Source organism: Suncus etruscus, chromosome 12 (genome assembly GCF_024139225.1).
Source record: "Suncus etruscus isolate mSunEtr1 chromosome 12, mSunEtr1.pri.cur, whole genome shotgun sequence".
Taxonomy (NCBI): Eukaryota; Metazoa; Chordata; class Mammalia; order Eulipotyphla; family Soricidae; genus Suncus; species Suncus etruscus.
The window spans coordinates 59964852-59988514 of record NC_064859.1 but is presented as its reverse complement, the minus strand read 5'-3'; the positions used below and the strand labels follow the sequence as shown (position 1 = coordinate 59988514).

General features: G+C 38.2%; 1 protein-coding gene across 1 annotated transcript in view; it reads left to right on the top strand.

Moving 5' to 3' along the window:
- The first annotated feature begins 802 nt into the window (after positions 1 to 802).
- ST6GAL2 (ST6 beta-galactoside alpha-2,6-sialyltransferase 2) overlaps positions 803 to 23663 on the top strand; it is a 64670-nt gene continuing 41809 nt past the window's right edge. The window contains exon 1 of the mRNA XM_049784407.1: positions 803 to 1732. Coding sequence (XP_049640364.1) covers positions 823 to 1732 — 910 coding nt within the window. The 5' untranslated portion in view covers positions 803 to 822. The remainder of the gene's footprint in view (positions 1733 to 23663) is intronic.

Here is a 23663-nt window from a genome sequence, read left to right as displayed (position 1 = left end):
TGTTCTTTTGTTTCCTATAGTATTTAGCCCTGTGCTCTTGCTAGGGCATAACAATGCACAGGGAGGAGTGTTTCCATCTCTTTGTCTTTCACTTTTTATCTATGCCTCCTCCTTTGGCATCCTTTCCCTGCTGGAACCTTATCTGGAATCAATGAGCTCCATCTTCATTTCCGTATTTAAAATCCTACGGCCCTTCACCTCCCCCCACCCATTCCATTAGACTCACGGTGAGAATGGAGTGGGGGGGCATTTTGGTGAGCTTTGTTTAAGTTCCCAGTAACCCTAACTAGTGCTTTTTCACAGCCATAACCACAGAGACTGAGCATTCAGGACCATGAATGTGTATCCTGGAGAGTATTTCAGGCAGCCTCCTCCTGGTGCAGAGTTTGATGAAGAATCCTTTACCCCTTAGAAAGGCATCATTATACGGCTGTGCAATTTATGGCTGTGTACCTTTGGTGGTCCTTTTGCTTTACAACGTTCACAGATTATAATTCTATAAATCCACTTGCAACCAGACTTGACTTGGAATAGCCCCAATTAAGCACTGTCAGAGCAAGGGGGAAACATGTTGCTGAATTAGCTACAGAAAGTCTTGCAATAAACAAATGGACACTCTGTGTCCCCTCACGAAATCCTTCCCTGTTGTCCTGCTTAGGTCAGGCTGCAAGGAGTTCTGACACTGAATTAGCCAAGTTCTGATTTCAGATTTCTTCTCTCCTACCCACATACATATAACTGGCTAACTCTGGCATCTGGATGTTTTGCAGATTCTTGGCCTTCTACTGCTTTCGGACACGTGCTGACTCCAGACTACCTGCCATGAAACCTCACTTGAAGCAGTGGCGACAAGGGATGCTTTGCGGGATATTTGCCTGGGGGCTCTTCTTCGTGGCGCTTTTCCTCTACTTCACTGACAGCAACCCTGCTGCCTCTGTGCCCAGCTCTTGTTCACTCCTGGACACCAGGCGGCTCCTACCCCTGCAGGGGAAGCGCAGGGCCATCATGGGGGCCTTGCAGGAGCCTGTGAGGCTGAAGAGTGTGGACTCGGGTCGCAGGCTCCTTGATGGATCCACTCCAGACCTATTACATCCAGGTCAAGGGGCATTGCAAAAATGGGCTCGAGGGCCTAGTGGGCTGGAGAAGGAAGATGAGTTCTTTTCTCAACCAGGGAGAGCTTTCTACACAGACGTCGACGATGAAGATGACTTTTTTGCTGCAGCTCAACCAGGGCCTCGCCGCCATACGCAGGCCACATGGGAGTCGCTCTTCCCCCAGGACCAGGGCCTGCGCCCTGAAGTGTGGCCTCTCGGACGAAGGAAGAAGCCCCTCTGGGGACCCGGGCTGGAGGAGGGCGACGACGACGAACAGCTGTCCTCCTCCATGTCCAGGGCCTTGTTGCGGCGCCTCTGGAAGGGGAACGTGTCGTCCAAGATGCTGGCCCCGCGCCTGCAGCAGGCCATGCGGGACTACCTGAGCACCAACAAGCATGGCGTGCGCTTCCGGGGACGCCGTGCGGCTGCGCGGAGCCGCGCGCAGCTGCTGTGTCAGCTGCGGGGCCGAGTGCGCGTGCGCACGCTCGACGGCACCGAGGCCCCCTTCGCCGCTCTAGGCTGGCGCCACCTAGTGCCCGCCGTGCCGCTCAGCCGGCTGCACCCGCACGGCCTGCGCAGCTGTGCAGTGGTCATGTCCGCCGGTGCCATCCTCAACTCCTCGCTGGGACCGGAGATCGGTGGGTGTGGCGGCGGGGAACTCCTTATGGGGCTCACCCTTTCTTCCTTCCTTCCAGGGGGGCTCCCAGTGTCGAGCTGAGCTTCACACACTCCCACCGAGGGTGCACACTGTTTGTTGAGTCTATCTGCCAGCTAGCAACGCCATCCCTGCATCTCTACCATGGGTCCTGCAACCCTGGGCCAGGATCTGGCAAAAGTGCCAAGGGAAGCATGATTTGAGGACTTTGGAGAGCAGAGACTTGTGTCCCCAGGGCGGGTGTTTAGCTTCCACCTTCCATGAGGTTTCAGATTCCATCAATGATGGAAACCACTTTCTCTCCATGGCCAGATGTTCATCCCTGTCCGACAAAAATCCGTTGAACCTTCTAGGTGGTAGATATATGGGAGAGAAATAAAAGAAAAGAAAACAGATTTCCATGGGACAGGATGAGAATACAGGATCGTTTAGTGTCCATGTGCTTTTGAAGATAGATTTTCTGTCCCAACAAGGGGTAATATTTTCGATTCCTGACCCCAGTGCTGATCTTCAGGCCTTGTACAGGAAGCCTCATACTCCAGTCCTGGGGGATTGGGAAACGCGGGTCTGGAAGTGAAACCAACATAGGAAATAATGCACACAGGTTAGGGAGATAAAACTGGTCGAGGAACTTCCACCACCAGCTCTCTGCCAGCAGGCAAAAGGGCACCGGTAGGCAGACAGACATGCTGTAGGCCCAAACTGGAAGAAGTCTCTTTGATATGAGGTCTCTATTGGGAAGAGAAGGACCACCCCTATGCGTGGAGAACAGGTAGGTGGAGAGAACCAATTAAGAGGTTCTTCCCGCCTAAGTGGGAGAAGCACATGCAAAGAGGAAATACACTGAATAGGTTGAAAACAGGCTACTCCAACAAAATCCTGGCCCATTTATCTTAGCAGGATACCCACTTCCATCCTAAAAATCCACAAGACCATGCCCTGTGCTTTCATCTCTACTTCTGTACAAGTGCTTCCCATCCTTTAAGCAGACCATAGGATTAGATGTAGGGAGAACGTTTGGTAGGATTTTTGTTATTGTTGTTGTTTTTTAAGAGAATTACTCCTGCTGTAGTCAGAATTCACAGATCTGATATTGGTGGGCAATTTCTAGCTTTCCAGGAAGAAAAATTGATTGTAATTGGGCCTAGAATCTGCGGGACCAGTTCTCTGAAAGCTCAGCCAAGGTTCAACCTGAAATCTAAATGTAAATTCCTAACTTCTAGTCAACTCCAGTCTTTGCCTTAAGATCTCAGATTTTATATTTATGTCTAGGAAGCTCAGGTCTTTAAACCCCTCCCTTCACTCAGTATATCTATTTGATCTGCGACCTACTTCTCTACTAGGCTTTAAAAAGCAAACCTGAGCTAGATATAGCCATAGCATAATGTATAAGTAGCAGACATTGGTTTCTATCTAAACCATTTTACAATAGACTTTGTTGTTAATCTAGAACTGGCATACAGGGGAGTATTGCTCAAATGTTAGAAAGAAAAGCCTCTGCTTTTGGTTTTATTTCTTTTGTTTTATTTTTCTACCTTTGGGAATAAAAGATACTGCAAAGCCATGTGGAGATAGGGCACGTAAGGCTCTACAACTTATACCTCATCTCAGTTGTTTTTAGAAATAAGACAAAGTGTAAAATTTGTATTTTTATAAGACAGGACACAGATTCGTGTTTGAGTTCTGGGGTTACTGCATCCCCACGCATACTTTATAGCAGGTACAATATAACATTGTCTATGTGTCATATAAAATTATAGCCAAAGCCTCCACAGAGCAGGTTTCAGTTTATTAGTCAGAAAGTGAGTGTTATAGAGCTCCCTGGGGTGAAGTGACACCACAGTTCTTTCTTGTTTTTAAAGCCATTATTTATAATGTAAGATGGAATTTAAGTATTATGCTTTACTGGCAGGGGTCTTCAAACTACGGCCCGTGGGCCACATATTGTATTTGTTCCTGTTTTTTTTCTTCACTTCAAATAAGATATATGCAGTGTTCATAGGAATTTGTTCATAGTTTTTATTTTCATTATAGTCCGGTCCTTCAACGGTCTGAGGGACAGTGAACTGGCCCCCTGTTTAAAAAGTTTGAGGACCACTGCCAAAGTCTGCATAGCCTGCTTCTAATTTTGTGTTGCTTTTTTAAAAATACCTCTGCCATGTGCTTGCATACTTGGATTATTTATGTGTCAGGGATAATTCCCTTGCTCTTTATTGTGGCATCAATATCTCAGACCAGAATCTTGTAAACTCTGCTCTGTTTAGCATTTGGAAGACAGTGTGAAAGATATGAGATTTTTCTCTATTTCTTGAGCAACAAGAGATTTCGGTTAAAATTTTGTTATTTATAGTATCCGAATTTAATGTCTTGATTGTGTGTACCTATATATAAAACTTCATGATTAGAATAACCTAATCATATGTGAACTTTATGCTCAGAAAATTAAAATAAAACTCTTGTCTTTAGAGTTTCAGTGATAGTAGCAAAGCATGATTTTACTCCATGTGCATTTCCGAATTTTATCCTCAGCACCACATGGCCCCTTGACCACCACTGGGAGTGGCCCCTTAAAAAGAAAATTCTCCTGTTGTTTTGATCGATTCTTCTTTTTGTTTGTTTGTTGTTTTTTTGTTGTTTTTTTGTTTTTGCTTTTGTTTTTTGTTTTTTGTTTTTTTTTTTTTTTGGTCATTTGGTCATACCTGATGGTGTTCAGAAGTTTCTCTGGGCTCTGTGCTCAGAAGTTGCTCCTGGCAGGCTCAGGAAATTTTATGGGATGCTGGGATTTGAACCAAGGTCTGTCCTATGTTGGCCGCCTTCAAGGCAAACACCTTACCACTATTATATTGCTCTGGCCCCTGCTTGATTCTTTTAAATTCAGTTTTGTACCTGCATTTTAGGAATGTGTAAATTTAATATAATTCAATTTGTAAAATAAGAGCCTTTGATATCCAGGTAATCTCTCTCTGCCAGGTACTGCCATCTCTATATCTCTCAGTCTCTGTCTGTCTTGTCTGTCTGTCTTGTCTCTTTTGTTTTGGGGCTAGACCTGGTTGTGACTCAAGGCTTCCTCCTTGATTTACTGAGGGTAATATATGGGATGATAGGGACTAAACTGTGTCAGCAGCATGCAAGGCAAGCAACTTAACGCTGTCTTCTCTTCTACCCCATGCTTCCGTCCTACTCATTATCATAGATATGCTTACTGACACCTGATTGCTAATGGATCTCTTAATGAAACTAATGTAGAATACCAGGGCAACTAAGCTCTTCAGTTAAATTAACTTGGTCCCTGGTCAGAGTGATAGCATGGAGTAGAAAGCCTTATTGTGACCAACCTGTATTCAATATCCAGTACCCCATATGATTCTCAACCCTGCCAGAGTGATCCCTGAGCACAGAGCAGGTTGTAAGCCCTGAGCACTACTGGTAATCCCAAACCAAAACAAAATCTTTGTCTCCACTTATATACATGTTAATTAAAGATATAAAAAAAATTCCAAAATAAAGATTTAAAAGGTCACAAGCCCTCAAGTGAGGGCAGAACTAGTAAAGGACCTGAGGTTAGTTCTATCTTCCCTAGTAGATGCCAACCCATGCTGAACACCACCCCCTACACACATACACACACGCGCGCACACACACACATATGCACACACACACACACACACACACACACACAACTGCGAGGAGGAACTGTGTGGCTTAGCTTTGCTTTCTGACTGACCCACAGCTCCTGTGCTTGCTCCATTGGCTCCAATGTTATTCCTTCTGCATTATTTTACTATTGTCGATTCCTCTACACTATTTCAATATTAAAAGTGAGTCAGATATAATTGCTTTAAATAAAAATGTAGCAGTTATAAATGCCTCTGCTTTGAACAGATTATTAAAAACAAGCTTAACTACTTGAGACATGGAACATTCTTTTCTAGAGTCATAGATGTCCATTTTCATCCTTACATGTAAACAATAAGAACTTGTTATTAAGATCTACCTACAGTCTTGTGGAATGGAGCAAAAGGGAGCAGTCCTTTGGAGGAGAATTGTCTTTGCTGAACTAATAGAACATCAGGATCTCTGTGAGTTTGTTATGGAACATGTCCTGTGTCCCTTTAAGAAGAAAAGCCAGAGAGCAAATAATAAAGTCTTTCAAGGAGACATTCCATCATAAGTGTTGCTTAGTACTGGGAGTGTAATGATAATAAGGAAGAAACATAAACCTCAAGTTCCTCTTTCAGTACAGAATGAAGACAGGAAATCTCAGTAACATGAGCAGGAAATGGATGAAGAGATGGATTACTGGCAAAGAAGGAATGGCAGCAGAATCCTAACCCATTATGGGATTGATGGCTGGGATTATCATGGGGTTAGCAAAGACTTATGTAAAGAGGGAAATATAGGCCAATAGCCAGCAAAATAGGATGGTGAAGGGACTCAGTAGAGACAGTACAGTGCCTGTTTTGCATGAAGCTGATTTGGGTTCAGTACCCAAACTTTAAGCTTTCCCGAAGTGATCCACAAGTGCAGACCCAGGAGTAAGCCTGAGAACTGCTGGGTGTGGCTCAAAACTCAAGCTCTTTTTTTTTTTCCCAAAAACCATTTTTTTAAAGCAGTGTACTGGTTGAAAATATTCGTAGGAGCACTAGGGAAGTGGAGAGAGATAAGAGGTAGCTGGCTATGTGGACAGTACATCAGTACATCACTCACTGATATACAGGTGTATTTTTTCCAATTAAATAGCCTTCATTTTTGGTTTTTTTTTTTGTGTGTGGTTTTTGGGTCACACCCAGCAGTGCTCAGGAGTTATTCCTGGCTCCATGCTCAGAAATTGCTCCTGGCAGGCACGGGGGACCATATGGGATGCTGGGATTCGAACCGATGACCTTCTGCATGAAAGGCAAATGCCTTACCTCCATGCTATCTCTCCAGCCCCAAATAGCCTTCATTTTTAACTTTAGTAACTGGTAACACATATGGGGTGTTTATTGCAGACTCAGTCCTGTACTACATGCTCTCAAGTTTTAGCTGCTTCTGTAAGTAAAGCTTACATTCCTAAATTATAGATTACATGATTCCTAATTTTAAAATAAGGGAATAAAGGCTTGGACAGATACAATAGTTGGCCTCAATTTAAACCCTACTGTGAGTGTCCAGAAATTCTACTCTGACCTTTGGGTCAATAAGATCTCTGAAGCCAAGGGGCTGTGGGTCAAATGGATTTTGATTTAAAGGACTGTAGAAATATAAGGGAGGGAGCCATGCTCAAGGCCAGAGCTGTGACTTAGCACATTCTTTCTGAAGGGCTGCTTTGAGGAGAGTTTTCATCTTCCTTCAGTGAATCTATTTATCCTGGCTCTATTCGAAAGTTCAGTGTGAAATAAGTCCAGCCTGGAACTGCCTTTTCCAAAAATGAGGCTTTACTTTATCCCCTTGTGCTGGCTGTCAAATGTAGGCCTTTATTTCTAAATATGAATGGACAGCTTATTTTTTTTAAGTGTGTTATCAAGGAGATGCACAGGCAGGCGTCCATTTAAAGGCATGTCTGAGTGGCAGACACTCTCAGCTTGGCCCCCTCACAACCTCCAACCTCCATTGGAATCTATTTATTCACATTCTGTGCTGACAGCTTTCCGGAGCCTGACAACTGGAAGGAAGTTTAGACTCACACCACTTCAAATGATGCTAGTTTACATTGCTTGTCTTGTAGAGTTTGAAGGTTTCAGAGACACCTCAGTGTACTTCACTGTCTTTTTTCTTCTTCTTTTTAAATTCACTTTAGGAATGATGAGTTAATTTAGAATTATTACTTTTCCAGGGTTCATGATGAAAATTAATTTTATAACAATACTGAGAGTACTAGATAGATAATACAGGTATAAGGAGCTTACTTTGGTGCTGCCAAGGCACTGGCACAATCCCTAGAATTGCATATGGTCACCTGAGTACTGCTAGGATTGATTGATCTCTTGAGTGCTGAGCTAAGAGTAAGTCCTGTGCACAGCTAGGTGTGGTCCAAAGACAATCTATGAAAAAAAAGAAACAGTAAATGAATTAGACTCTAGAATACTGAGGTCTTTATGTAATTGTTGATCATGAACTTTGTTCATAATTTTCCCCCAGTGACTTTTGTCTAAAACACTGATAAATAGTCTTGCACAAATCAAGATAGTTTGAATGAAATGTACTAGGTATCACAGAATTTTTCCTGACGAGGAAATAGGAAAAAAGGAGAGCCAGTTTCACTGTGGATGTTCTTGAAAAAGCAGTAAAAACAAAAGTGTTGGCTTTATTAAATTTCAGCCTTTGAATATTATTTTTTCTGGTTTTTATTATTATATTTTAGGATGTTACAATAATGTTAAAGTTTATGATATTGGTGTACAAATTTACTCTATGCCACCACCACCAATACGCAATGACCCTCCATCACTATCTTATGTCACCTATGGTTGGATTTTCTTTCACCTCTGCCATCCACCCTCTGTTTTTAATAAATTTTTAATTCAAGGCTAAGGGTTTGACTTTGTCCTGTATGGTCTACATAACTTTCTTTTGTCTCTGTATTCCACAGTCTGGTGAGATAGTCCAATATTTTTTCGACCTCTAAATTATTGTCTCCAATATGATACCCATATACATTCTCAAGAACTGCATGATTGCATCATTTCTTATCACTGTATAGTATTCAATTTTGTGTTTGTGTGTGTTTGTAACAAGTTTTATTCATTAGTCTGTTGTTGGGCATTTGGGTTGGTTCCATGTCCTTGTTGTTGATTTCCATAGCTATATTGTATGACTAACGATATAATAAATATAGGTAGGGATGCATATATCTTTTCAAATGTTTTCTTTGTTAGAGATAGCTTATAGGACTTGGAAACAATGTATTGTATAGAAGTCCTGTTTTTAATTTTTTGAGAAGTCTCCATACTGTCTTCCATAAAGATTGAACGAGGTGACATTCCCAATGTTTGACACCCCAAGTTTGCCCCAGTAGCTCTGATTGCTTCCAAGCTTGTAAGATCTATAAAATCATTATTGATTTGAAGTTATAAATTGTTATTATAATTTGCAATTTATCAATTAATTTGTATAAAGAAGCACTTTTTCATATGCCAGCTACTTTTTTTTTTTTTTTGGTTTTTCAGGCTACACCCATTTGATGCTCAGGGGTTATTCCTGGCTAAGTGCTCAGAAATTGCCCCTGGCTTGGGGGGACCATATGGGACATCGGGGATCGAACCATGGTCCTTCCTTTGCTAGCGCTTGCAGGGCAGACACCTTACCTCTAGCGCCACCTTGCCAGCCCCATTCTTTGGGGAAGTCTATATTTATCTCCCTCCTCTCCCCATTCTTTTTTGGGGAGCTGAACCATACACAACAGTTCTCAGGCTTACTCCTTCCTCTACTCTCAGGAATCACTTCTGGTAGTGCTTAGGGGACTAGATAGAGTCCCAGGGATTGAACCTACTTGATTTCACACAAGACAACTCCCTACCCACTGAACTATTTCTCTGTCCCCTCCCCATTTTTGGATTTTCTTCTTGAACTTTGTATATTTCAGATAATATATATCTTATATATGATATACATTATATATATCTTACATATTGACCTATATATCTTATTATATATTATAGATCTTAGATATTAGCCTTTCATCTTAAGTATTGTGAACAAATTTTTTTTATTTTCAGAATAAACCCAGTGGTGCTCAAAGGATATTCTGTACTTAGAAATCACTCTTGGGAAGCTTACAGGACCATATGGCTTATCAGTGATCAAACCTGGGTCAGCCACATTCAATTCAATGTTTTAACAGCAATATTATCACTCAGCCCCTATATACAATATTTTTTTAATTTCAGAATGGTATCTTTATTTTAGACCATTCCTTGTGCTGGGCAAAAGAAGTAGATGTATCCATTTGTTCATATTTGTTTTCATTATATCTGTCAGTTTCTCTCTTTCCTTTTAAGCACTGTGCTTTACAATATTGTTACTGAAAATAATCATGCATATCACTTTACTTACTTTCAGCATCCAGTTTTTGTCCAGTGAATGTAAAAAACTGTCATTGTCATAGTGGTCCTTTTTCTTCCCTAACAACACCCTCAGGTCTCTCACCCCTTCTTGTGGCAAACTTCCTACCATGAACTAGTTGTGTTAGCTCATGTCTCCATTGTCTTTGGATCATGCTACCTTTTTATTATGTTCCCAAAGTGAGTGCAATAATTCTATGTCTATCCCTCTGTCTCTAATTCATTTCACTCAACATAATGCTCTCCATGTCTATTCATAGTTAAGCAAAGTTCATGGCATCATTTTTTCTAATAGCTTTATTTTATTTTATTTTATTTTATTTTATTTTATTTTATTTTATAGATGTTCCAATTTCTTTATACATCATCTTTCTTCCAGGCACTATAGTTGGGGAAAGAGATGCCTTCCATCTTCTTTTTCCCAAGAATTCTGTTAGTTATTCCTGTAGGTTTATTGTTCTATATGAATTTTAGAAGTTTTTTGATCTATTTTTTGGAAAGTGTAATGGTTATCCTTATAGGTATTATATTAAATATGTACTATGCTTTGGGGAATACTGCCATTTTAATTATATCAATTCTTATAACTCATGAACAGGATATTTTTTTTCTTTATGTCCTCTTTTATTTCTTGTAGTAATGTTTTGTAGTTTTCTTTGTATAGGTCCTTCACTTCTTTAACTAAATTGATTCTGAGATACTTGCTTTTCTGAGGCACAATTGTGAATGGGATTTTTTTAATATCACCTTCTTCTTTTTTATTATTTGTATATAGTAAATCCATGTTTCTTTTTGTATTAATTTTGAATTCTGCCACTTGACTATAAAAATTTATTGTTTCTAGAAGTTTTTTGTAGAATCTTTAGAAATTTTAAATATAGTATAATGTCATCTTCAAACAGTTTCCTATTTGAAGTTTAACTTCTTTTACTATCTGGATGACCTTGATATCTTTTCTGCAATGGAAAGTACTTCCAGAATGATACTAAGTAGAAATGGTGATCTTGTCTTGTGCCAAATCTTGAGGAAAGACTTTTAGTTTTTGTCCCATTTAGTATAATGTTTGCTGTGGACTTCTGTTAAATAGCAGTGACAATATTGACAAAAGTTACTTTAATTACCATCTTGTTGAGAATTTTTATCCTAATGGACGCTGAATCTTGTTAAAGGTTTTTCTTTTCTTTTATTGATATGTTGTATTATGTGGACTTATACCCATATGTGAAACCATTCATGCATCCCTGGAGTAAGTTCTTCTTGGTCATGGTGAATGACCTTTTTGATGAGTTGTTGGATTCTATTTGCTAGGTTTATTTGGTTTTTATTTGTTTATTTGCTTTTTATTTAGGAACATTGCATCTGTGTTTAATGTAATTCTCTTTGTGTATGTGTGGTGTCTCTGAATAAACCATCCAGGGAGACTTTTATCTCCATAGAAACTGTTTGGGAATGTTTATATTTCTTCAATTTCCTGAAAAGTATTGACAATAGGTCTTCTCTTTAAAGATTTGAAAGATTTCATTCGTGAATTTCATCATGTCCTGGGCTTTTAAGAGAAAAATCTTTTTTTTGTTTTGTTTTGTTTTGTTTTTGGGCCACACCCGGCGGTGCTCAGGGTCTGCTCAGAAATAGCTCCTGGCAGGCACGGGGGACCATATGGGACACCGGGATTCGAACCAACCACCTTAGGTCCTGGATCATCTGATTGCAAGGCAAACGCCGCTGTACTATCTCTCTGGGCCCAAAGAGAAAAATTTTATTAATGTTTTAATTTTCTTAATAGTGATGGGACTAGTCAGGTATTCCAAGTCAACTTGATTTAGCCCTGGGAGATTATAGGAGTCCCAAGAATTTGTTTATTTCTTCTAAATTTTCTCATTTTATGGCATAAAGATTCACAAAGTAATATATGGTTCTCCTTTGAGTTTCTGTAATATCTATTGTGACATTCCCCTCCCTTTCATTTCTGACACAGTTTATTCAGATTCTCTCTCTTTTTCTCTTACTAATGATTTATCTATCTTGTTTATTTTTTGAAAGAACCAGCTCATGCTTTCATTGATCCTTTTGTATTGTTTTTTGGATTTCTAGTTCATTAATTTATGTTCTAAATTTTATTATTTCTTTCTTCCTTCCTGCTTTTTGGCTCATTTTTCATCACCTTACAGTTTCTTAAGCTGTATAGTTCAGTTATATTGTGGACCTTTTTTCTTCCTGATGAGTGCTTGCTAAGCTATAAATGTTCTTAATATCATTTCTGCTGTGTTCCTCAAATACTGATAGATTGTGTCTTTAATCTTGTATTTTTTTTAGTAATCTTTGATTTCTCTTTTACCACTATTTGTTTAGTAGATAGCTGTTTTATTTTCCAGTATTTGAATTATTTCTCCATTTCTGTTTGTAATCCACTTCAATTTTCAGTGCACCATTATCTAAGAATGGATACCATTTCTTTCCTCTTGACTTTATTGAAGTATGTTTTGTGACCCAGCATCTAATTGATCTTAAAGAAGGCCCCATGTTGATTGAAGAAGAATATGTATTTGGCTTTGGGGGATAAAAAGCTCTCTTCCATTTCTTTCTTCAAAACGAGTTTTTCCTGGCTAAGTTTTAGCCGGGTTTATCTATGAGGAAGAGAATGAGCAGTGTTGAAATCTCTAACTATTATTGTGTTTTTATTGATGTCTTCAAGTATGTTTGCAGTTATTTTAAGTATTTTGCTGAATTACCTCAAATTAGGTGATATATATTTAGATTATTAAGAAATATTAATCTATTTCTTATTACATTTTGAGCCTGAGTCTATGTCATCTGTGTAATACGACTATTATATGTATGGCCACCTCCGTCTTTTTTATGGAGTTTTTTGCTTTAAAGATTATCTTCCAATATTTGACTTTGAGTCTTATCTTTGACTTTGATTTTTCTCTATTAATAGTTGTTTCTTGCAGGAAGTAGAATGTCAGATTCAATTTTTTAATTTATTTTGCCACTCTGTATCTTAATTGGTGTATCTAGTCATTAACATTGAAGGTGATCATTGTAATGAAATCTTGTCCCAATCTTTTTGTAGAATTTTGGTGTGTCTGTGAATTTTGTTTTGTCTTAAATTGTCTTAAAGTGCCTCCTTCCATTCTTATTTTAAAGTTTGTTTTGAGTCTATGACATTCCTAAGCTGTTGATTTTCTGTGAAGTTATGTATATTTTCTACAAATTTGAATGAGAAGTCTGGCTGGGCAAAGTATTCTTTGTGAGACTTTATTTATTTAAGTTTTTTCACTATATACCACCAATGCCTGTGTGCCTGGAAGGTTGCCTTTGATAAGCCTGCTGTGCATCTTAAGGATGGTCCTTTGTATATGATTCTTTTCTTTGATCTTGATGCTTTCAGTATTCTATCTCTATGGTTTTTATCATTCCTATTAAGTTGTGTCTTGGAATATTTTTATTTAAATTTTTTGAACTGTAACCTTTAAGACTCCCGGATATGTCCTAAACAGTTTTGTCTATGTTTATCTCCCCATATTGTATAAATTTTGGTTTATCTAAAGGTCTGTAATCTACTTTTTAAAAATAAATTACTTTATTTAAGCACCATGGTTAAAAAATTGTTCACAATTGAGTTCCAGTCAAAAATATACACCTCTCTTCACCAGTACATGTTTTCTGTCACCAGTGTCTTCAACATTCCTTCCACTTTCTCACCTGCCTGCCTCTGCCTGACATTTCACCACCACCCTCACTCTTCATTTTTCCCCTTTTTAATACTGTGTTAATGAAGGGACACTATGTATATCACTTTATCCACTTTTAGCACCCCATTTTTGTCCTAAGTTATGTTTCAACTATCACTGCCATAGTGGGCTCTTCTCTACCCTACTGCAATCCCAGTTCTTTGTTGCAAGCTTATGGCCATGGTCTAGTCTCTTGGCCCTCATTTCTATTGTCTTTGGATATTATTACCATACTTTCTTTTATTTTTATCCCACAAATGAATGACGCTATTCTATATTTATCCCTTTTGCTCTGACTCACTTAGCAAATTAATCTCCATATCCATCCATGTATTTTTTTTTTTTTTGGTTTTTGGGCCACACCCTGTGATGCTCAGGGGTTACTCCTGGCTATGCGCTCAGAAGTTGCTCCTGGCTTCTTGGGGGGACCATATGGGATGCCGGGGGATCGAACCGCGGTCCGTCCTAGGCTAGCGCAGGCAAGGCAGGCACCTTACCTCCAGCGCCACCGCCTGGCCCCATCCATGTATTTTAGTAGAACTTATTACATGCTTTCTTTGTATCTATTGATATGATCATGTGGCTTTTATTTTCTCTTTTGTTGATATGGTGTATTATGCTGATTGATTTGCATATGTTAAACCACCCTTGCATCTCTGGCTGAATAATACTTTGTTATGGTGTATGAGCTTCTTGATGAAGCATTGGTTCCTATTTGCTAGGATTTTATTGAAGATATTTGCATCTGTGTTCATCAGGGATATTGGTCCATAGTTCTTTTTGGTGCAACTTAGCATTTTTAATGGAGTTATTTACTTGAAGGGTTACCCTCCAACCTTTTGACTTTGAGTCTGTGTTTGCTCTAAATATTTAAATGTGTTTCTTGCAAATGGCAAAATGTTGGGTTGAATTATCTGATCCATTTTAACAGTGAGAGAAATCACTGTTAATGGGATTTTGTGCAATTTTTGGTAGAAGTTTGGTTTGTTTGTGTGATTTCTCTTGCCTGAAAGTAGATGTTACAGTGCTTCTTTTAATATTCGTTTTGAGTCTGTAATGTTCCTTAGCTATCATTTATCTGTGAATCAGTGTATCTTTTCTTAAAACCTAAATTAAAGTCTGGCTGGGTGAAGTATTTTGATGAGATGTTCGTTCATTTTGTTGATTTTTTTTCCACTAAATTCCTCCACTTCCTTTGGGCCTGGAGAGTGGCTTGTGATAAATCTGCTATGAATCTTAAGGATGCGTCATTGTATGTAATTGTAGCAAGTCAGCCCCTGAAGAGGTTGACTGATGGTGGGATGGAGAATGAGGCCCTTTTCTTCCAGCTCGGAGTACGCGTCTGCCACCCTGTCTAGCCCACGGTTCTGAGGTGAAACGGCGGGTAAACAGCTCGCAGACAATCAGGCTCGTGGAAATATTTGCTTTATTCGGATGGACAAAACTGAAGTCCAAAGACTCAGATTCAGTTCCAGCCAGCAAAAAGCTCCCGCTTTCCACAGACCCTTGCTCTTATACTCCAGAGTCAGGTCCCACCCCATGGTGGGATCAGATACCAACCAATGGTGAAAGCAGAATCAGGTCCTACCCTAGGGTGGGGGCAGAATGCCAGGTCACACCCTAGGGTAGGGCACAATCACCAATCAGTTTAGGGTGAGTAACATAGTAATCCCCCAAAATATTTACATACACAACATGTAATTTCTCTTTTTGATCTTGCTGCTTTCAGTATCCTATCTCTATCTGTGGTTTTCATCATTGTGTCTAAGATATGCCCTGGATTAATTTTATTTGGGTCTCTTTTGACTGGCACTCTTTGGGCATACAGGATATAGTTGCATGCACTCTTCAAGTCTGGACAATTTTTATTAATGATATCTTTGACTGTTGCTTCTTCATTTGGGTTCTCTTCCTGCCTCTTTGGGACCTCAGTAATTATCATGTTGTTCATTTTGAATTTATTCAATAGGTCTATTATTGTATTTTAGTTATTTTAAGGTTTTTATTTAACCTGTTCATTTATAGTAAGGCTATTTTTCATCTTCTGTTGTATATATTTATTATGCAGGTCATCTTCCAGCTCATTGATTCCATCCTCATCAGCTGTTACTCTGTTGGTAAGGACATCTAGTGAGTTTTTATTTTGTGTACCTTGCAAGTTGTTCAGTCCTGTTATTTCTGATTGAAGTTTTCTTACTTCTATTTTATATTATCTTGAGTTATTGGCTAAAAATTCTTTTCTTTACATAGTTTCTTTGAGTTCTTTAAACATACTCCACATTTCCTCTCTAAAGTCCTTATCATAGAGTCTCTATAGGTGGTTGGTAATAGAGTCTTCCAAACTATCCTCTTTATTCACTAAGAATGGTGATGTTCTGTATTGTTTCCCCTTGATGAACTTTACATCATGGTGGTGTTTCCTGTGTGTTGTGTTGGGGCTCATTAACTAGAAGAAATGTACAGCCCCAGAGTGGAGGAGTAGACACTTTTTTATTTATCAAAACCATTGTGATCTATAGTCCTTCATAGTTGAATCTGAGATATACCATAAGTCAGGGCCATTCCCATCTTCAGTGTCAACCTCCCTCCACCAATGAATCCAGAGTGCATCTTATAAAAAATTTGCCCCCTGGATTGCCAGAATTATAGGCCCATTTAAGTTTAGATTGTTAAAGTTTAGATCTCTTGATTCTATTATTGTTAACTTTGGCTTGGATATTTCATTCTATCCTTATTTTTCCCCCACCAATGCATCTGAGACCATTTGGTCCCTGGCCCCCAGCCTTTCCTTTTTCTTTTCTTCTTAGTTTTATAGAAAAATGCAAAAATATGTGGTGAAACAAAGTAATTTGTATCCCAATATTCTATGAAAAAGCTGGGGGCCCTATTTAAAGATAAATTAAAAAATAAAAGAAAAAAGGTGTGGCAGGTTGTTGAGGTTTTTGTGTTTTTTGCTTGTTTTAGTTTTTTCAGAGGCACAGCAAAAGATGGGGAAAATAGAAAAGCAAACCCTTTGGTCTAAAAACAGGGAGACCCTACCCATGAATCATCCTGTCATAAGACCAACCTCAGACCCCGGGCATACTAAGTTGTCTAACCCCAAAGTCTTTCTTTGTGGTGCCAGTAAAAGTACTTCTCAATCACAGTTGTTTACAGTCAGATTTCTGTAGTTAGAGATCCTGATTTTTGTACAGATCCTATGTCAAAGTCATGGTGGCATGAAGCATCTTCTGTCTTCACCTCACTGTTAGACAGTAGCCACACTCTTCTAGTAACATGTTGAACCTGTGTGTTTGTTGCACCAGCAGCTATAGCGGAGCTGCTGTTTGGGGGTTGATGTCTTCTTACCTATGGGCGGATTCCTCTGTGGGTGGGTCCCTCCTCTTATAGAGTGATGCACTGGAACCATGTGTTGGTGGCATCAGCAGTGGCTGCCTTGTTGCTTCAGTGGCAGCTGTAGCAGGGTGGCCTTCAATCTACTTTAAATTAAACTGTATGTGTTGTGTTATTTTTAATTCATTTAATTTTTAAAGATTTTTCTTTCTACAGTTTTTACTATTAGTTTTTCTAGTACCAGTTTTTATCAGATACCTTCCTTGTTCCATTTTATGTACCCAAATCTTTTGTCATAAATTAGCTGTCCATAAGTTTGTGGTCTTATTTCTGATTTGTTAGAATAGAGTTGAGTTAGTTTATTCCAGTGATTTTAGAGTCTATTTTTATTCTAGAGCCACACGATTTTGATTACTGTTGCTTTATAATACACTTTGAAATCAGTAATATCTCCCATCTGATTTTTTCCCTAAGAATTAACTTGAGGCCTTTTATGGTTTCATAAAAATTGTAGTAACATTTTTAAAGGCATTGGAAAGTATTAATAAAAATTTAATGGAATTTCACTAAATTTATACAGTGCTTTGGTAGGATAGTTTTGACAATATTAATTCTTCCAACTCATGAACATAGCATATTTTCCCATTTCCTAGTGTTTTTTCATTTCTTTCAATAATTACTTACATTATATGTCTTTCATATCTTTTGATAATATAATTCCACAGTATTTAATACTTTTAGAAACTTTTGAATAGGGCTGTCCTTTTTATTTCTTTCTCTTCTATATCATGATTCACATATAGAAATGCAATATTTTTATTGATTTTGTATCCTGCTACTTTGCTATAGTTTATCATTTATACAAAGTTTTTTGTGAATTTTTAAGATTTCATATGCATATTATCATATCATCTGCAAATAGTCATACTTTAATTCTTCCCCTTGACACTTTGATATAGTTTTTTCTTTCTGATTGCTGTGGTTTTAAAACATTGGGGATTTGTGTAGGGTGTCATCATAGTGAATGCATCATGTGTCCACAAAACTCTTGTGCAGATTAAATGTATTTCCAACATACTGTTGACTTTTCACTTAAAATTAGTCTAGAATTTTTGAATCATAATTAGCCATAGCCATAGAAATCCTATTATTGTACAAGAAGGTTATACAAAAATCATCTAGTAAAAGATGATTTATAGAATAAAACAGCTGATGAGGAATTTCAAAGCACATATTACCTATGTAAAGAAAACATAGCCCCATCCTATAATCAGATTATCCCATGTTTGGGGATTTTTGTTTATACATGAACTTAATGGACTTGGAGTGTCTATCATGTCAAATGTCTAGAATTAAGACATTTGTCTTGCATTTGAAGTTATGTGAACCAAGGTATGCAATTACAGAATATAAAGAGCTTTAGTAACCAGTGATATTGACCGCTCCTATTTTTCAGGGTTTAACAATAAACTAGTCATACATTGAAGGAAATCAAGAATGATCTAAAGTTGTTCTAACATGTCCTCTTGTCATTTTTTACAGAATATAAACATTTATACAGAAATCAGGGGTCATTTTCTTTTTAATCCCAAATTGGAACCCATAAGTGATAAGATTGCCCTTAAGGTTATATCTCTGGCTACATGAGATATGTGCTTATTCACCCAACAGGGTTTTTTATTTTTTATAATTAGAAATAATTAAAATTTTTCTAATCACTGTTTTATAATTTTACAATACTTTAATGATGGAATTTTTGTTTATTTGTTTGTTTTTGGGTCATACTCACTGGCACTGAGACATTACTCCTGGCTCTGAGTTTATAAATTACTCCTGGCAGGCTCAAGGGACCATATGGGATGCCAGGGATCAAACTCTTGTAGACTGCATGCAAGGGAAATATCCTACCTGCTATGCTATTGCTCTGGCCCCAGTGATAGGATTTTATAAGTACAGCATTCCAAAACCAGAGTGTCTGTGTCTTCTTCCATTGTCTACCTTTATTCTCCCCTCCATCCTCAACTCCCCGTTTTCCATATCCACTCACATCTAACTGCCATCAGTTGTGTGGATAAGATTGCATTAGTCTGACCCTTTCATTATTCCTCTTTTTATCTCACATATGAGATAGATCATTCTCTGTCTTCTGGTTGCTTTCACTTAGCATGATACTCCAGTTCTTTCCATAGAGAGACATGGAGACACATTGATTGATTTCATATTTCATTTCTTTTTTTTTGGGGGGGTCACTCCTGGTTCTACACTCAGAAATTGCCCCTGGCAAGCTCAGGGGACCATATGGGATGCCATCCCTTTGCATGCAAGACAAATACCCTACCTCCATGCTATCTCTCCGTCCCTGATTTCATACTTCTTAAAGCTGGGTAGTAACCATAGTTTATGGATTCTTGGACACTTAAGTTGTTTTAATGAACATAGAAGTGCATATTTCTTTACTAATTAGAGTTTGGGGGCCCTTGGTATATTTGCTAAGAAATGGAATTTCTGGGTCATAAGGAATCTCAATTCTTAGGTTTTAAAAAATTGTTTTCCAAAAAGGATGAACTAGTCAACATTTCCACCAGTAATAGATGAGGATTTCCTCTCTCTGATATCAATGTTAACACTAGTTGTCTTTGTTCTTTTTTGATATGTTCCAGTCTCACTGGAATGAGGTGTTATCTCATTGTTTTAATTTGCATATTTTAGTTTATAAATAATATAGATTATTTTTTCATATACATTTTAGGCATTTTTATTTTTAAAGATTTTTCTTCTAATCTCTTCTCTCCATTTTTGTGAGTTTTTTTCTTGTTAAAAAGTGCTTCATTTATCAGATAAATGGTGAGAAAAAATATTCTCTTCCTATTTATGAGTTATCTTTTAATTTCAGTCATCATTGCTTTTGTGGTTCAGAAGTTTCTTAATTTAACAAACTTCCAGTTGTTTATCTTTGCTTCTGTTTCCTCGGCCAGTAGCATTAGATCATTGCAAATGTCTCAAGATTCTATTTCAAGAAGGGTTTTGCCTATATTTCCTCAACACACTTTATGGAATTAGATTAGAGATTAAGGTTAGATTAGATATCAACTTTTTATTGACTTTGACATACTATGTTGAAAATGTGTCTGACTCCTTTTTTTTTAGCATTTGACCCACAGTTTTCCCAGTACCATTTGTTGAAGAAGTTTTCTTACTCCATTTCATATTTCTAGCTACTTTGTCTAAGACTAAATGCTCTATACTTGAGTTTCTGTCTCTGGGTTCTTAGTTCTCTTCCACAGGTCTAATATTGTCCTTATTCCAGATCACACTGACCTAGATAATTTGGACTTGCAAAGTGAAAAGCTTTCCCAAGTGCTCCCATTGTCTTCTTTTCTCTTAGGATGTTTTGACTGTTAATTTTTTTTTAAAAAATTTGCTTTATATATTTCAACAGCATTTTATCTATGTCTTTAATAATTATCTTGGATATTTTTATAGAAACTGCATTCAATATGTAGTATTTCTTTGGCTAGGATTTTCATTTTGACAATATTATTTCTTCCAATCATGAATAGGGGATGTGTTTCTATTTCCATATACCTTATTTCATTTCTTTTAGCAGTAAAATTTATATATGTGTGATGTGCATATATTTATATTCAAATATATTTCTTTCATCACTTTTTAGCTTATTCTCATATTTTGAATTTCTTAGATACAATGTGAGAGTGACATTTATTTTATTTTTCTCTCTTTTATTTTGGTGTTTGATTGTAAGGACACCATAAATTTCAGTATGTTGATTTTGTGCCCTGCCACATTACTGTGCAAGTTTATTGTTTCAAGAACATTTTTAATAAAATCTTTTTTTTTTTTAATAATATAATTTTTATTTTGATCATAGTGGCTTACATATTGTTGACAATAATATTTTAGGTACATATTTACATAAAATCAGGGGGGATTCCCATCCCCAAATTGTCCTCCCTACTCCCCCGTTTCTGTCTTACCTCCCATTTCCTCTTCCCGCACCCCCAGGGCGGCTAGAATATGTGGTCCCCTCTGTCTCTAACCAACTACTTAGTAGTCTTGCATCAGTTTGGTCTTGATGCCTCCCTTATTTCCCCCTCTAAGTAGGGGCAGGGGTAGCTAGTTCAAGTTGCGTGGTTTTGCCTGAAAAAGAGAAAATAAATAAACCGGGGTAAGAGTTTAATACCCCGAAAATGGGCAGAATCCTTCTAGAGGTTCTCATCATCGATTTGGGAAATGAAGGAGAAAAAGAAGTTGAAACACTCCACCAGTACCAAAAGAAGTGTCAAATATCCAGTGAGGACTCCAGCTATAACGATAAGCACCACAAAAAAACAGATAAAAAATAAACCAAAACAAACTAAAAACAAACACAAACAAACAAAAAACACGCCGTGGTCTTGAAATAAGAAACATGGCGTAGCACATAACGAAAGAAAAGAAAGGAAGAGAAAGAAAAGAAAGAAAAAAAAAAAAAGAATAATTGGGGCCAACAATTTCAATAATCACATCCAAACTGAGGAATCGACCAAAATAGCTAGGTAAATAAAAATAATAATAACAATAATAAATGAAGGTAAGATATATATATATATATATATATATATATATATATATATATATATATATACATAACCAAGGTTTTGTGTTTTTTGTATTTTTTTTTCCCTCCTGCCCTGGCACAGTAAATATTGGGGTCATTCGAAAAGGAATTCACTTGCCCTATAAGATATGGGGTTTCTCCGTCCTTGGAGTATACTGTCATGGAATCAGCTCTAGTCTTTGCTCAGGATCATTACTCTCCAGGTTGTGTTTTTTTTTTTTTTTTTTTTTTTTTGGTGTGTGGAAAGCTTCTGCTCTGTCCAGTGTGATACCGTCAGAGCTCTGTGTTTAGCAGTCCCAGTATCTGTACATATCCTGAGGTGGGACTTATGGTGAAGTCAGTCTTTGTGAATCTGGAGGTTCTGTTACCTCAGTGCCATTTTAATCCATCTTCTGTGGTTGGTGATCTTGGTCTTTGCGCTGAACCTAGGAAGGCATCTAGGATAGCGTCTTTCTTTGTTCTTCCAGAAGCCCCTTTCCGTTACAATTGTCTCTGCCGGACCTTTGGGACTGGGGATCATGCTTATTGTGCAGGTCTTAGTTCAAACCCTAGACTAGGGCTTTTTTATTGGTCCCAAGATGTATACAGTCTGGTCGTGGTTCTAGTATCCAGTCATCTGTAAATCACGATCTTGGCTTTTGGACCTACCAAAGGGTGCCACGTCTTCTGGTTTTGTCTTGTCGTTAGCTGGTGAGGTAGGCTAAACTGCTCTAAGGTCAAGTTGTTCACATTTTCCTCATTGTCGAGATATCATGTTAGAGCTGGCCCTTGTTGTTGACCCTGCAGTAATAAGGCTGTCCCAGATGGAGATTGTTTCTTACAGCTGTTGTGAGGAGCTGTGCCGTTTCTATGTCTGGGATCCAGGGTTCAAGGCTGGTTGAATGGTATCTAATCACCTGAGGTCTAAGTTGATTCCACATGACATATTTTCAAGGTAGGAGATAACCCTGTATTGTAAACAACTATGAGTTCCTATCTCTAGTAGATAAGAGCTCTTTTTTTTTTTTTTTTACTATGTAAGATTTCCCCTTTATTTAGTGTGCCTTTGCAGGGGGAAGTGGTGCTCCATTATATGTCGGAGTATTTGGGGTGGACAGAGTGAGTAACAGAGATAGGTCACATACCCAAAGACGATTAAAAAAAAAAAAAAAAAAGGAAATAAAAGTGTATGTGCCCACAAATGTATATGTAAGGCAAACATTTAAATAAATAAGTTAATTAAAAAAATATAAAAAAATTAAAATGAGTTAGCGAAGTTTTTAAAGGACCAATGTGGTGCAAAAGACTACTTTGCATTTGGGAGAGAACAGGTAAAGAGTTGGTGTATTACAGGTCTTATGCCTATGTTGGAAGTACAGTTTTCCCATTGTCTTTTGGATTTTTCTTGTGGTGTGTGGGTTCCCAGGCATCTTCCAATCACACCCCCTGCCCCCCTTCAGATTGGTAAAAATTTGCAGCTGGGAGGTCTTGGAAGAGTTCTTGCATTGGGGATACTATTGGACCTAAGTCCGGTTTCAAGAAACAGTCCATGTTAGGGGGAGTTGGTAGGGAGGGTCTCGCAGCATGTGTCCACAGGGGAGTTGGCTGTCTTTTCTTGCAGGAGACTATGTGTGGGTTCGGTTGGGTGTCCCCTCGCCTGGGTGCTGGGTACTGGTTCATTGGGTAGGAGGTCGATCTTGATGCCTAAAAGATTAAGGACTGAGGGTGGAGAGTTTTAATATGGTGGGAGATCTGGATGGGATTGAGGGGTGAAGGGATAGTTGGATTTCCGGGGGGGAGAAAGGGGAAGATATATGGGAGGGGTATGAAGGAAGAGAAAAGAGAAAATACCGTAGAAAGGGAGAAGAGAAAGGGAAAAAAGTAAAGAGAAGAGTAGAAGAGAAAAAGAAAAGAGAAAAAAAAATAGAGAGAAGAAAGGAGAGAATAGCAAGGGAATGCTGGTTTGGTTGAATGTGTTCGATGACTAGAGCCTGTAGTTTAGGTCTGTACATCGCAGGTACTGCTTTGGTGGTCTGACTGGTCACGTGCTTCGATTCCTAAAAGAAGGTTTAACCTAGAGATAAAGTGAATGTTAAAGAGTTTTCTCGTGGCCATCTCATAGTGCAAGCAAGGTATGGTATCTCGTGTGGTATCCCGAGTTGCCATCTTAGTTTGTCCGCCCTTTGTATCTAAGGGCGCCTGTGGAAA